The sequence below is a fragment of the Ooceraea biroi genome, chromosome 5 (genome assembly GCF_003672135.1).
Source record: "Ooceraea biroi isolate clonal line C1 chromosome 5, Obir_v5.4, whole genome shotgun sequence".
Classification (NCBI taxonomy): Eukaryota; Metazoa; Arthropoda; class Insecta; order Hymenoptera; family Formicidae; genus Ooceraea; species Ooceraea biroi.
In genome coordinates, this window is record NC_039510.1 from 13,571,920 (window position 1) to 13,586,897 (window position 14,978).

At 44.1% G+C, this 14,978-nt stretch overlaps 1 protein-coding gene across 1 annotated transcript in view; it reads left to right on the forward strand.

Moving 5' to 3' along the window:
- The window catches only part of LOC105280958 (flocculation protein FLO11), a 40,633-nt gene extending 25,754 nt beyond the window's left edge, over nucleotides 1-14,879 (forward strand). The window contains exons 8-10 of the mRNA XM_011341840.3: nucleotides 838-1,575; nucleotides 9,865-10,142; nucleotides 10,254-14,879. Of these exons, the coding sequence (XP_011340142.2) occupies nucleotides 838-1,575; nucleotides 9,865-10,142; nucleotides 10,254-13,283 (4,046 nt within the window). The 3' untranslated portion in view covers nucleotides 13,284-14,879. The remainder of the gene's footprint in view (nucleotides 1-837; nucleotides 1,576-9,864; nucleotides 10,143-10,253) is intronic.
- Nucleotides 14,880-14,978: the final 99 nt, after the last annotated feature.

Here is a 14,978-nt window from a genome sequence, read left to right on the forward strand (position 1 = left end):
AAAATCTGGACATGGTATACGCTTCAATAGACTTCAATGTCCGGATGGCTACAACTTATTGCTTCCGCAGAAGAAGAAAGAATGTCCGATCATTACGTCGTTAATCTGTACGGAGACTGCGGGGCCGCAATAAGGACAGTCTTTTGTGACGTCAAATTTTATGATGGTCTCCCATCATGGATCACATTACATCGTTATATATGCATTTTGTAGGAAACAGTATTTGCGATAGCCGTGCGACGCTACGAGGCTCTCGAGTGCGATCGCGTGATGATCTTCGAGCGTGCTTCATTCACGAGCCATTGACTCTGCCGACTATAAACCGTAGCCGCATTTTTATTACGACATGACTCATGCCGATAAGTTAATTAACTACGGAACAGCGCATCCATTGAAAAATACTCCTGCTCTATCCTTGTTGCATTTCCGTGTCTTTTCGTAATCTTTATAGTTTTTGTACAGCATCTCGGCCCGCGGATGGGACGTTTTATGTCTTCCTCAGTGCCAGTATCTTATTTCTTCCTTTATCAAAGGACATGAAACGTGATCCTTACATTGCACTTGAATTTCTAGCATAATTTTCATTATCATCATGCGTGTCAAGATATACAGGACAGGAAACAACGTAAAATATCAATTCTATAGAAATTGTTGCTCCAAATTGAAATATATTCAAAAACGATAACTCCACAGGAAGTGATTGTATCACTGTCCTTTTGAAAAAGACAACTAGGGTATATAGCGTCCGAATTTATTAATGCTTAAGGAGTAATCACAATCAACATCGATACATAAAATTATTTCAAGATTTTAATGAACGTCATTTTATTTTTACAGACGATCTCAAGTACGTGCATCAGGCTCTACTGCAAAGCGCCAAACGCGCGGGTTCCCTGGATAACATCACCGTGATCGTGGTCTTCTTGACACCGCCGGTCGAAATCGCTTCGCGCAACTCGCATCGGGTGCCGAATGGTCTACTGGTGAACAACATGGATCCGAATAATCCGTTCTCGTCGAATTCCGGTCAGTTTGACGTAAATGCCGCCTTCATCAAGCAGCAGCAGCAGCAGCTCGACGCGGATATACAGACCGCCGCGAATTTCGAGTTTGACAACAACCGTTTGATCTTCGGTAAGGCGAGAAACGGCAAGCACGAGGACGACGATGATTACGACTACGGTGATCTCGGTCCCGAGACCGATGTCGACGCCTGCGAGGATATACCCGACATCGCGCGTTTTCCCACGTCGACACCGGGCGAGATCTCCCCCGAAAGCGAAGCGAACGTGAATCCACCGATGGACATGGACAGTAATAACGACAACAACGAGAACAACGATTACCTTAACCGCGACAACGCGAACGTCCGTCCGGTGGAGCCGATGATGGTAAACGACGACGGCGAGGTGGACAATCGTTACATCAGATTGAGTGACAGGGAGATAGTTTGCGATACGAGCGACGAGACGCCGGCAGCGCGCGACAACGATGACGACGACGACATGTGCGTTGAGCCCGGCACGCATACCGTCATCGACGATGATGAGTCGCCACCCTCGCCGATAGCTACTAGTAAGTGCACCTTGTCCGTTGTAAGGACTCACCTGTGCGTCGCGCTGGTGTACGGTTACGCCTACCGCGCGGTGAGCAATCTCTTCGCGTCACTGACGAATTACATCTCGAGTTCGTTTGGTGCTCACGTTTTTGGCCTACGCAGAGAGTAGCATCCTCTATCTTCTCTGACATATTCACAGATTATATAGAAACAGGCGTTCTGTTACCGAGGATCAGATGGCAGGACCGAAGTAAAACATTGAGAATTGTACGTCATGCGACCATTGGATCAACCGACGAATTACACGATACGAATAATTTGTGTCTTGAAGAGTTTATCGTACTGTACACGACATAAGATTGCATCAGTTATTGCATGTTAAAGAACAGCGTATTTTTACGTACATATCTCTAAAGAAAAGAGAGTACTCGACGTGCAATTGTCTCGAACACTGGAAGAATATAGATTTTATTTTGATTGTACATTTAGCCTTATTATATAGATGACTATAATTCTAAGCTTTATCAGTCTTTCATTAAGATTACAATGCAATATTATTTTGCTCTTAAAAATTAGATTAATGCATTTAAATGCATCGCTAAATGTGCGATCGAAATATCTATATTCAAGAATATAGTAGAAAAAAAGAAAGAATATGCTTGCTAAAGAATATCGTTTACTCGTTATCGAGGGTACGAAAGAAACGAGTCTATTGTAAGATACAAATGTCATCGTTCGATGCATTTCGTGATAGTCTTTTGAGCCATGTCTCTGTGTACCAGCGTATCGTATAAAAATTGAAATTGACGGTGCATTTTCTGCGATGATTCGTTTTTCGTATTTGCGATCTGTAAGCATATTTTAAAGTTCGTTGCTCTGTTTTCTTTGGTTGATAACGACAAATGCTTTGTTTTTTATTGATAGTGTCGATTAATAAGTTGTTATACATCCATGGTCTCACACGGATAAACGAAACCTAGAAATAGTTGGGAAATGTCATCTTTCTCGCGACAGATCGCGTGTAGATTATTTATCATATGATTTTCCCCTTTTTCATTTCGCATATATACGTTATTATTAATAATATGCAGCCGCGTAATTTTTTTAACGTACCTGCAATTAGTCGTTTCAAAACTAATGCCGCCGGCTTTATAATACTTTTTTCCTAAAAATCTGTGATAAAATTATTTTGGAATATAAAATATGAGAAGTTCTTAATCACTATGCTACATAGTATAGCCTAATAAGGGCCTAACAACATTAAAAGAAAGATTACAAATTGATCTAAAACATGAAGGAAGAAATTCTGTCAATTTAGAAATTTATTTTACTCAACCCGCATTAGCAACAAAAGCGGAAACATCGCAAGGCTAATAAAAAGTAGCGGGTTCGATAAATTTGCCATGCGCTTTTCCATATAAAAATATCGAACGTGGGATAACAAACCTCGTTAACGCTGTAAACGAAATGTAAATTTTTTTACGATATTAGATATGCATACTGCTAGATATGCAATTCTTTGGAAAGTTGGAAAGTCCAGAGATTGCTGTAGTATCTATTGATTATTTACATATATAGTTGTATATTATATATTATTGATCCTTTAAAATAATTAAAGATAACATCGTTATTCGTAAAACAGTAATAATTATCTAACATATACTATATCTTAAATTTTTTAAAGAGCAAAAAAGTATCATATATGAATTAAATAATAAAGACAGAATGGTAATTTAATTGAAAACATTGTGATGCATATCACATTTCATACTTCAATTGAATTCGTAAGAGAAAAATTCAGAGAATTTGTATATTTGTTAAAACAACTAGATGTCAAAAACTTTTTCAATACTATTTCGATGTTATCTTCAATTATTGATGCTTACAAACTAATGCTTATAATATCCAATAGACATACACATCTCAGACAATCGAAAGACAGGCGGAAAAATTGTTTTAGATAATATCAAGTATTAATACGAATTACTGTTACCGACATTTGAATTGAGCGCGCGGCGGGTGACTCTCGCGCCTCCGCGTGGCAGGCGGACGTACCAGCGCGCTCGCGTCGCTGATTCGCGAAGCGAGCGCTCCGGGACGGCCAATTGGATGACGCCCTGCCAATCGCGAACCGCGTGGAAGGGGAACCCGACAACAGTTTTCCCTCGAGCTTCGTGGTGTGCGAGTGCACGTTCCCGGGTCTCCATCGAGTGTTTATTCCGCGGCGGAACGCAGTGCTCGCGCGCCACGCCGGCTTCGCCATCGGATAATAACATCGTAATTCGTTGTACTTTCCCCGAAGAGGACAGGTGCAAAGGTGGAAGCGTTCCTTGAGCGGAGGTACGTCGATCGCACGGCAAGCGACCACGCGGCCGGCGCGTGCACTATCGCGTTGTCGCACCGAGAATTCCGAGAATTGCACGTTTAAATTCGGAACCGATGCCGCGCGGCCGTCCTCCGGAATAATCCGGGCGGGACGCTCGCCGGCCGGCAAAAACTGAATATTTGAGAACCAACGAGCCGATCTCGATCGAGCTCGATCTTTCGACGCGGTTGGACGCGGAAGAGTGTTGGGTGCGTGTGCATGTGCGCGCGCGTGTGTGTCCCGGTATGATGCCGACGGTCGCTTCCGTTGTCACGAATAGACGTAGAAAGGCATTTTCGTGCGTCCTATGGCTGAGAGATCTGAACTCGACTGTGTCATGCCGATTCGAAATTTCCTGGCCGCGCTGGTGATATTTTTCTTTGTCTGTGTCGAGGTTGTGTATATGTTTTGATACTCTTCTGACTTCTCTCTCTCTCTCTCTCGCTCGCTCGCTTGCTCTACATCTCTTTTCTTTGTCGAAACAATCGCTCAAAACCTGACCGCATTGGCGTTAAAATCACTGCCTGCTCTGTCAAGTATTTCTCGAAAATTCAATGTAAAAACCAGTCGTTTGCACTTTTCATACGTATGAGAAAGAAGAACGACCGGAGAAAAAGAGAGGGAAAGAGGAAGAAGACCGTGCTTCGTAGGCTGCATCATGTGAAGCGTGTACGAAAATACCGTGTTGTGAAATCGCTGTTGTGCATTACCTCGTCTACGACGACGACGACGACGATGTATCGTTGCCGTCAACGTCGCGTTGAGGTCGCATTTCTTACCATTTTTCTGCCGTTTGTCAAAAGTGACTTGCATCGTTTCGTCTTGTATCGAATTAGAGATTATCTCCACGAGTTCAATATTCAGTGCTGTAAATACGTGAGAACCGATTTTCCTATCGCGAATACGTACTTCCACGAAGGTAGTTATATATCTAGTAACATCGAATCCTGTATTCCGCATTTATCTACCGGTATTACCAACTCTAGTTCCGCTTTTTCATCGATGCGATTAATTTTCGAACTTGGAAAAATCAGGAGAAAAGAGCAAGAAAATTTTATAATTATTATAGGGAAATTACAATTATTTTTATGTAAAAGAAATTTCGAAGAAAAATACTCTCGAGAGAGAAAGAGATTTAAAATTGTAAAACAATCAGTTACGAAAAAGAGTCCCAATTTCGCTATGCGATTTACGTTGCTTTCGATGTCGACGTGCGACGTGAAATCCCAAGCCACCGACGGAGACGAGAAATGATTGCAATTGACATCCGGAATGAGCGGAAGGGAAGGTAGCATTCGGAAAAATGTTGATCTCTCACCGGCCGGCGATTAATTTGTCGATCGCGTGTCCTTCCCGTGTCGCGTGTTGTCCTCACGTATTTATAGATTCGAAAGTAGCGTGATCCGCGCTTCTCGACGACGTAAGGCAGTCGCATCATTCGGCGCGAGGTAATTGGATCTATCGCCGCGTTCGGAGCATCGAGTTGCCAGTTTCGGCTTACTCCGAAATTTCAGCGAAATAATCATCATGCCGAGAACGCAATGTAACCAGTCGATCCGCGCACGGTTGGATCGCTCTTCTAGTTGTTTTCTCCATTCCGCATCTCGCGCGTGTAATCGCCTCCGCGCGATTCAGGTGATCCGACGTCACAGTTTGAAGCCGCAACTCGGCCGTGCCGGCAGGCGCTCCCCGAGTTTTTTAACCTCACCGATGTTCCGTTTCTCGAAGCCGGGACGACATCGCGAATATTTGCATAATTAGATTTACGGTAAAGTTTTGCGGTGACACGGCACGTAGCGCGGGTATGAAACTGACATGAAAATGTGGCCCTCGTGTTTTCTCGTGACGCTCGTATTTCATGAAACTACCCGTAAGTTTCGGTTAACGTGTCTTCTTCTTTTTAGCGGTTCCGCAAAGCAAGCATTATCGCTAGGCGTAACAGCGGCGTTCAAGAAAACTCACCTGGCGCACACCGCGCGGCACAGTAATCTCGGCAGACACTCCGATAATGTTAATTTTTTTGTGCAGTCACCGCCGTTATAGAACTTCGAAAGAATACGAGCGAATATTACGACGTAAAGCGCGCAGTTGTCGGATCTTGTACACGGAATCGCGAGGAAGCGATCGTGATTCTTCGCGGATATACTTTGCTCAAAATAAACATGAAATTATTTTTCTTCAACTTTCGTAAAATGCACAGATTAATGATACAAGATTAGGCATCTGAGAGCTCTTTATAAACTATGTTATAGCTTAGTATTAAGCTTTTTATTACTTAGTATTAAGCTTCTGTGATGTGCTCTCTTTAATAAGTGGTTCTATAAAACAGAAATTACTTGCCGAGCAGGAAACGCTGTACAAAACCAGCGTCCAAAAAGAACACTAGACCAGTTGTTGCATTGGTTGTAACGACGTTTGCAACGTTGAAAAACTAGATAACAGGCATTTCTTTTTAGGCTTCAATAAGGATAATTGAACGCTATCTACACATCGCATCCTGCAGCACAATTTATGTGCCACGCATCCAAGGTCTGCACTTCTTTCTTTTCTCTTGCAACGCCGGCATAAAATTGCTGCATTTAATGTGCGAGAGGTGTAAAGGAGCGCAGTACTAAAAGGGGCAGACGTTCACTTCGGCGAAGTCGCGTGCACCTTAAACGGACTCCGTTATTATATCATCAAAGCCTTGAACGGAGCGAACCTCTATCGAAGCCTGCGTCAAAATTTCCACTGGGACGAACCGTCGTACCGTTCCCGAACCTACTTGCGATCCAATTTTGCTTACAACGTGCAGTTATTCACGTTTCCGCTTGGCTCGGAGACACCGGCTCGGTGACGTCGTTCAACGAACCGCGTAACTTCGCGTCGCGTAACACCCTTTGACGCGACCGCGAAATTCTGCTTCCTGTCGATGAAGTGCTGAACGCACGGGAACAAGAGTAATCTACTGCTTAAACGGGAAAGGGCCGCTGCATCAAGGCTGCGACCTTTGTCCTGAAAAAGAAACGCCGGATGAGCGATGGATTCGCGCACCCGTATGTGCATCGTTTGCTCTCAAATAAACGCTCGGTCATTACTTAGATAACTATTTACGTAACGCGAAACGCACGGCGACTCTCTTGTTGCCGAGGCGAGTGAGCCCGCCGGCATGTACGTGATGACACGAACGTCCCATGTCAGCTGGCTAAGCTCATTATTTATTACCTCAGAATAATTGCAAAGGCGTCTATCGTTCTTTCTATCTAGCTCTTTATTTTCCGTGCTCACCTCCACACCTCGTCTCTGCCCCCGTCTCTGCGCGCCATCGAATTGAACTGCGGGCATGACAATGTGACTTATCCTGAAAAGTAAAGTTCATATAAAGCACAAGATCGAGCTTCGGCAATCCCGCGAGCTACGATCAGTCGATTCACGCGCAAGACTTAATTCTCACTCTTTCTCTTTCTTTCTGAATTTCCTTATAAAATTCCTGATGAAATCGTTTGTGTGCAAAATAATTTACAATTTTGCCTTCGGTGAAGAGCCTGTGCGCATCGATGTACACAGGAAATCATTTAATACATGTAATGCTACTCTATCACGTCATGTACAACCGCTGATCGAATGTCGTTATTTCATTTGCTCCTTACGATCGATTTCATTTATACGCTCGCGACTCGAGCCCCCGTACAATTCCTTTTTAGGTTGCGCCCGGTTCTTGGGCGTGAAATCGAGTGTATGCTCCGCAAAGCGCTCCCTTTCCCCTCCCCCTTGACGTTTTCGCATGTAAATTAGTAAGTCATTACAAACGATCGTTTCGTTGTCTTGCTTCAGCACTGATGAAATGCGCTGACAATTGCTATGGGAACAAGATTCATTTTCACATGAGCAAGTTAGACAATTTGTCGTCTCTCTCTCTCTCTCTCTCTCTCTCATCGCAGCTACTTGTGTAACTGCCTTAATTCGGTCTTCAAAATTCATAATATAAATTCATTTCTGTCTGATCTAAAAATATCTCTCCGTATGCATTCTTGAACGTGTACATATCCACTTCTGTGGAACATGCACGCCGAATCTCTCTTATATCTCAGAATATAACGGAGAGAAGCCGGCCGGTTCTCTCTCTTTCCTCCATCCTATCTTCCTCGTTCTCTTTCTTTCGTACACGCATTTTCGTCGATCCTCCTGATGTTGGTTTAAAATTAACTCTGCCCCCCCCCCCCCTCTTATTCTCCGATTCTCGCGATACACACCGCACTCCGACGCGTCACCAGTGTGTGAAAATGAAAAAGATAAACAAAAACTAAGGAGGAGGACATTTATGCTTTTTCCTTCTTCAGCTTGTCTCGTATTGTGCAAAGATACCACGAAAAGTGCCGTCTGCATTCACGGACCAGCTGAAATTGTATGACGTGTTGAGATCGGATGTATATCATTAGCTCAACATTCTTTAAACATTCACACGAGGATCCGAAATGCACCCGAAGCGGATGAAACGTGTGGGAGAGAACTGGCATGCGTTGCGTTCACGTCGGTACGGCAAAGAAACTTCAGACGAAATTAAGAACGGGTTGAAGCGAACGTTCTCCGCGTGGGCCGCGCTTTTTTTAGCATCCCTTAACCAGTTTTCACATTTTCCAAGCTCTGATCAAGTGAACTGACAACCTTCATCGACTGTTCATTGACTGTTTGATGATGATAAAAAGAGCATAACGGACAAAGTGCATTTGCAAGCAACTTGGTATTTTTATAATATATTTATTAAAATTGTGGGAATAATTGCATGCACATATTAGATGCGTATATCCAGTGGAACGATCAATGTGGCGATTTCCGAGGTCCATCCAATCGCAGCGGGGTGAACCTCCGCTGAGTATCGTGACACGGTGCACAGGTGGATGGTGGTGGCACGTTGTGAGGGGTAGGAGCCGGAGGAGTGCTCCGGGGGCTCTGGACTAGATCGATAATGCATCTCTTGGCGGGCGTAGTTCCTCTTAGTCACCGGAGCGCGATCGCTCTCGCGAGGAGACGCTCGGTTCTGCATGGTCGTTTCAGCAATTCTGAGTAAGAGGAAGGATATCGGTTAACGTGTTGATGCAATTGTGTCCATCGCCAGTATTACCGTGTACATAACGCACGTAAAGTGATCCGGAATATGTGCATGCATGTAGCCCGTCACGCGACGGGTTGATCGACATCTCGCGCAGGAATAACGCGTTCCCTTTCCGAAACAATTCTGGTGACCGTTCATTAGTTTGTCTCGATATTCGTCGCCTTCTTCAGAGCACTTTACACAGATATGTATTGCATCATCTCGTTAACGTTAGTGAATGAAAGAACGAGCGAATGCGCGAGTTGACAAGAATTTGGGAGTATTCTTTGATCATTGTCGGACAAATCGTACTGTGACTGTACCTTATTTTCGTGTTATGAATTTTTGCGACTTATGTAACATTCCGAAAGCGACAGGTCTTTTCGGAAAAATTGTGAACTAGTAACTACTCAGAATTAGATTAATTTTTACACGACAAGTCAGCATTAAGAACGCAAGGGCGGGTTTTTCTTTGAAAAGAGGAAGAGACGAATTTGTCGCAGCGTGAAAAAGCGTTGAAATAAACAATTGATATTGTAATATAATGATGATGTCAGATTCTTCATACTTGGCTATTGGTATCTTCGTAAAATAAAAAGAAAACACGCAAGAGCACCTGTAGAAACCCAAAGACATCAATAAATCATTGATGAAATAATGTACAACGTTACATTTATTCGAATATGAATATGTTGTATACCGAATTCACATTATCGCAATAGTACGCTGTCGAAAACGAGTTTTTTTAAATATATAATGATATATCGTTAACGCTATCTCTTTTTTAATATTAATGATAATGTCACGTTACGAAAGAAATGATGTAAAACTTTAGCGCAGTATTAATGCTAACTTCTTTACTTATTTCAGAACCTCATCAACATGCATTGATCTCTGAAACGGAGAATGTAGTGGACAGCGAGGATTCCGAGGACGAGTGGAATTACTATCGTATCGATCCGAACAAGGAAGAATCCTCAGCGACTATCGCGACTGACGAATCTCGCAAAGGTGTTGAGGCGCAAACCGCACAGAATTCTGAGCCTCTTGCAGACAGCTTGGAAGTCCGGTCTTCAGAAGCCGAAGACGATATTAAATGCGAACAATCAAAGAAAGAAACCTCCTTGCCTGAGCTTGTCAACATTGATGTAAGTATTTACGCTATCGTTGCGTCATCTTCGTCGCCCCCGCTTGGGTATAGAGGAATTGATCGTTCAGCATTTTAAATAACATTTTGAATAACATCATCGGATTTTCAGATAAGCGACGCAGGAAAACCGTGCGACCTGGAGGCAAATCGCGCTTACGCGAACGAAGCAAGAACACTGGAGCAAGAGGCTGACAACGAAGATATGGATTTCCAGCTGAATCCGGAAGCGGCTGAATTCGTGCCGTTGTCGCCACCGCTGCGTGGCAATCGAAACCATTTGCAGGATTATCGCATCAGCGGCTCTCCTTTAAGACAGACGCCGGCGATGGATGATATTCCAGTACCAACTCAGAGCGAATTCGAGGAAGAGGTGTCGCAACGACCTAGAGAGGTGGATGAGAAAGATTTTTCGAGTGAAGAACACCCAGCGGATCATGAAAACAGTCTGAATAACATGGATGTATCGGAAATCTCGTCGACCAAGGCCGAAATGGGCGACGAATCCATGGCGCGAATCATGTCCAGCACACAATGGCAGACAAATCTTTCCTCTCAGTGGAGCGAGAAAGCACGCGACGATGCGGGATCCGAGTGCGAGGAGTATGCCACAAGGGGCAATCCCATGACGATGTCGTACACTCCTGGCGACTTTGAAGCGGCATTCAAGACCGGCGTTGATCTGAACGCCGTCCACGACTTGAGTTCGGACAGCGCCGAACTTGCGAACACACCATCTCGTTCGCCCGAACCGTTCGCGTGCGATGAACGTGCACACACACCTCTCTCAGACAAGGATTCGATCGAGCATTTGCGCGCGGCATCGACGCCGCAGTCCGCGAATGAGAAAGTGCCGAATGCTGAAAACGAGGAGAAAATGAACATGGAAACTACTCCTATGGAACATTTTGATGTTTTTTCTGTGAATCAGATGGATGCTTTAAATGAATTCTTGTCCGCCAATGATACATCAGCTAAATTCAGCTTGGATGAATGCAAATCCGCGAATTCCACGTTGCTGATGAACCCTGCCTCGTCAGAATTGAATGAATTGATTAATCCGTTTGATATTAAATCGCCATCAGAAAACATTCAATTCAAAGCGCACGACGAGCAATCGTTGAAGTCTGATGAAGCCGCACTCAGTCGTACGGAATCTTCGCTTCCCGAGGAGCTCGTTACGCAGGCCGGAGGAAATGCAAAATTCATGAAAGACACTTACGAGGAGCAAGAGAAACTAGTAGAAATCGGAGCTGATAAAAACGCCGATCCATTCTTGATTCAGGATACGTTAGAACCTTGCACCTTGCAGACAGAAAAAGAATCAAAAACGCTGCACCCAGAAATTTTCTCGAATACAACGAATAATACGATCACTACGCAAAACGATTTTATCTCAGGTCTGTCTTCAAACACAAATATAGAAGAACCTACAAAATTATTGTTTTTCTCAGAAAGTCCAGAAAATAACGTTGTCAGCGCGGATACGACAATTGGAGATGCTCAACCGCTATTTACCGGTTTGAATTCCTACGTAGAAAACAAAGCGTTGCTGCTTGACAAGGATCCTGATCCCAATGTCGATCGTTCCGAAAACTTGTTTGTGTGCGACAGTGTAGAATCCCTTACAAAGAGTGAAGAAAAACAGAAAGACAGTAAGGTTACTGACATTGAGACTTTTGACGTCAAGCAGGATAGTATAGATCTGCTGTTACGTCCGTCAATTGTCGAACAAGAGCAACGTAGAAGTCAGACGCCAGAGAAAGCTCCATTATTGAGCGAACAAATCGGACAGGAACAAAGAACCGAGAAAGAAGGAATGGAAGTTACGTCTACGGGTGTCACTGAAACATTCGAGAAAAAAGTTGAATCCGAAGATATTTCTCCGAGCAAGGAAGCAACATTACCGAAAGATGTCGGAGTAGCGGACAAGTCGAAAGAAATAGTCGCCAAACTAGGTGCATTAACGGTAGGTGCAGCAGCGGGAACTGCTACCTCCGTCACGAGTGTTGCCAAGTCGAAAACAACAACGACAACTGCTACAAAACGTTCAACAAAACCCACGGCGGCGACGACAAAAGCAACGGTGTCAACAAAGCCGGCGACGAAGTCAACTACGCCAACTTCGCCTTCCAAGACATTTGGTGCAACCGCACGAACAACAGTCACATCGACGCAGTCAACCACCGCGAGGAAACCCGCTGCAAGTTCTGCGGCTCGTCCTAAACAACTGGACGGATCAGCTAAGCCGGCTGTCTCGAGTGTCGGCGGTAAAGCCACCGTTACGAAAACGAGTGCGACTTCTTCTAAAACCACGACAGCAACAACGGCAACAAGGACCGCTGCTTCTCCACGTATTGGTACAACGAAGCCAAGACTCACTGCCACCGCGTCACCGAGGCTGAATACCGGAACATCAGCCGAGAGGAAACCAACAGCGAGTGGCGACGCGAAACCTGCCAGTAAGTCCGCTGCTAAACCGACGAGCACTGCAGTAAAGACCAGCAGCGCGAAGACCACGCTAGTCAAATCGTCGTCGACGACCACGAGAACATCCACATCCACTTTGACGTCCAAGCCGAGACCTGCGTCCGCCGCTGTCGCAGCTAAACCAACGTCCACAATCGCAACGAAGCAATCGTCGACCAGTGGAGTGACTAGCACAAGACCCAAAACCGCTCCAGTTACCAGCAGCACGAGGCCACGTGAAAGCACCACTCGAACGGCTACAGCAAAATCACCGATGACTGACAAGCAAAGCAAAGAAACTGTCAACAAGCAGATTTCTCGTGCTGGCGCGTTGTCAGCGCCTAAGACCACCACTCGTGTCTCTGGCATCACCAGTACAACTACTACCGTGAGACGCACGTCCGCGAAAGCACCCGCCAGTAACGCGTCCGCGACTTCACCAACGAAGAAATCCACTCTGACATCGAAGGTCGCGTCAAAGGCTCCTGCAGGAACGAAAAAGACGCCTTCGAGCGAGACCAAGGTGTTGCAGAATGGAATTCTCGAGAAGAAAGAAGACAAAATCAAGGCCGCCGTCATAACAGCGGCGGGTGACAAGCCTGAGGAAGATGTGCCGCGGAAGGATACATCACCGTTGGACGTGCCGACCGATAATCAGTTGATCACCGACTGAATGGATCGGTCGATCGGTAAGCCGCCCGGAGATCTGTTTCGCGATCGACATACGCTGGCCTACACGTAAGGGATTACACATTCATCGCGGGTGAACCGACAGCCGGTTTCTCTTCTTATTATTTAATGGACAAAGAATGCGCATTTGCGCGCCGTTAGAGTTAGTGTGCTTAGGGAATACGAATATATTATATGTCGAACGGAAAATTTTTACTGTCTTTACGTAAACGCTATATGTTAAATGGAAATATGTTTATCTACCAACAAGAGGCATACAATTAAACATTGCTTTCGACATTGCCTGCGACATTCGCAAACGCGTAATGTCAAAACAAAAATTTGGAAAACATCTGAGATAAATAAGAGAAGAATAAGGGGAAAGGAGTTAGATTGATGAAGATCGCTAGCCTTGTTATGTAAATATTCGGATGCGTTTTCGTGCGTCATTATTTTTTCAATTAATTTGAGATTGCCTGAAAAATATCAGGTGGTGCTCGTGATGGCCTGGAAATAGAGTTTTATTGATTCTGACTAATATGGCGGTATGTTAATGTTGAACGGAACCTGATAACAATGCGGGATTTTTTACATTTTTTAATTTTATACATATGCATTATAATTGATAATTACTCGCGAATACACATTTATCCGAAGAGCAAAAAAGAAAAGAGAAGAGAAGGTGGAAGCGTATATTTATTCTTTGTTTGTTCCTATTTTTCAAGTTGAATTCATTGCGAGATATATACTGACTCGTAATCATGATAATATAATAATATCCATCTATGTGTACAGCGCACTTTTATGGTTTAATGTGATACCTTACAATACTATTAAATAAATTTGAACGATATGAGCAAAAGAAAGAGAAAAACTTTATATGTATATGAATGCAGAAAGAGAGATAGAAAAGAAGAGCGGAATTTAAAGGTTCATTGAGAGAGAAAATACTATATCCGATTTTCTTGGACCATGCTTCTCAACGCAATTGACGTCGGGAATCGCTGCGCGCGCGCTTAATGCTTTTGCTCGATACAGATTTCGAAATTATTTTCTTGCATTCGATTGCTTCTTCGTAGCTTTCGTTGCTGAAGTACGCGTTCGAACAAACAGCGCTCGATGCCGCGGGAACTCGATCGAAAGCAGTTTCCCTTTTTATCAAGCTTTGATGTCTATTATATGGCACCTTATCCTGTTTTTTTTTTGTTTTTTTTTTTCCTTTATAATTGTACATTATCTTGTTTTATCGAAGGGACATGTATCAAGTGGTCTTTAAACTCGTAATGAGCGCAAGCGGCTGCTCACGAGGATAAATCGCGTACGTGATTGTCGGAATGAATGTGTTACTGCGCGCGGAATCTTAAAGGATAGCGAAATCCTTCGCGAAAGGAGGGACTTCTCGCGATGCCAACTCGTATCACATGCACAATAATTCGGCGATTAACATGCATTATGCGGCTTCGTATCAAAGAAAGCAACAGCTTACAGCGTTTCCATACGCGTATTACGAATGCGTGATATTCCGAGTTTTGTGTAACATTTGTCACATTTATTTCTTTTCCAGAATTCATACTTGAATAAATGACGTACTACGTTTGAATCATATGTTTCATATATTATCCTACCGTCCATGATCATCGATCGTTCGTGTCGCAAGTGAGACGTTCTCCGTTTTGGGAAATGGATTAAGGAACATAGG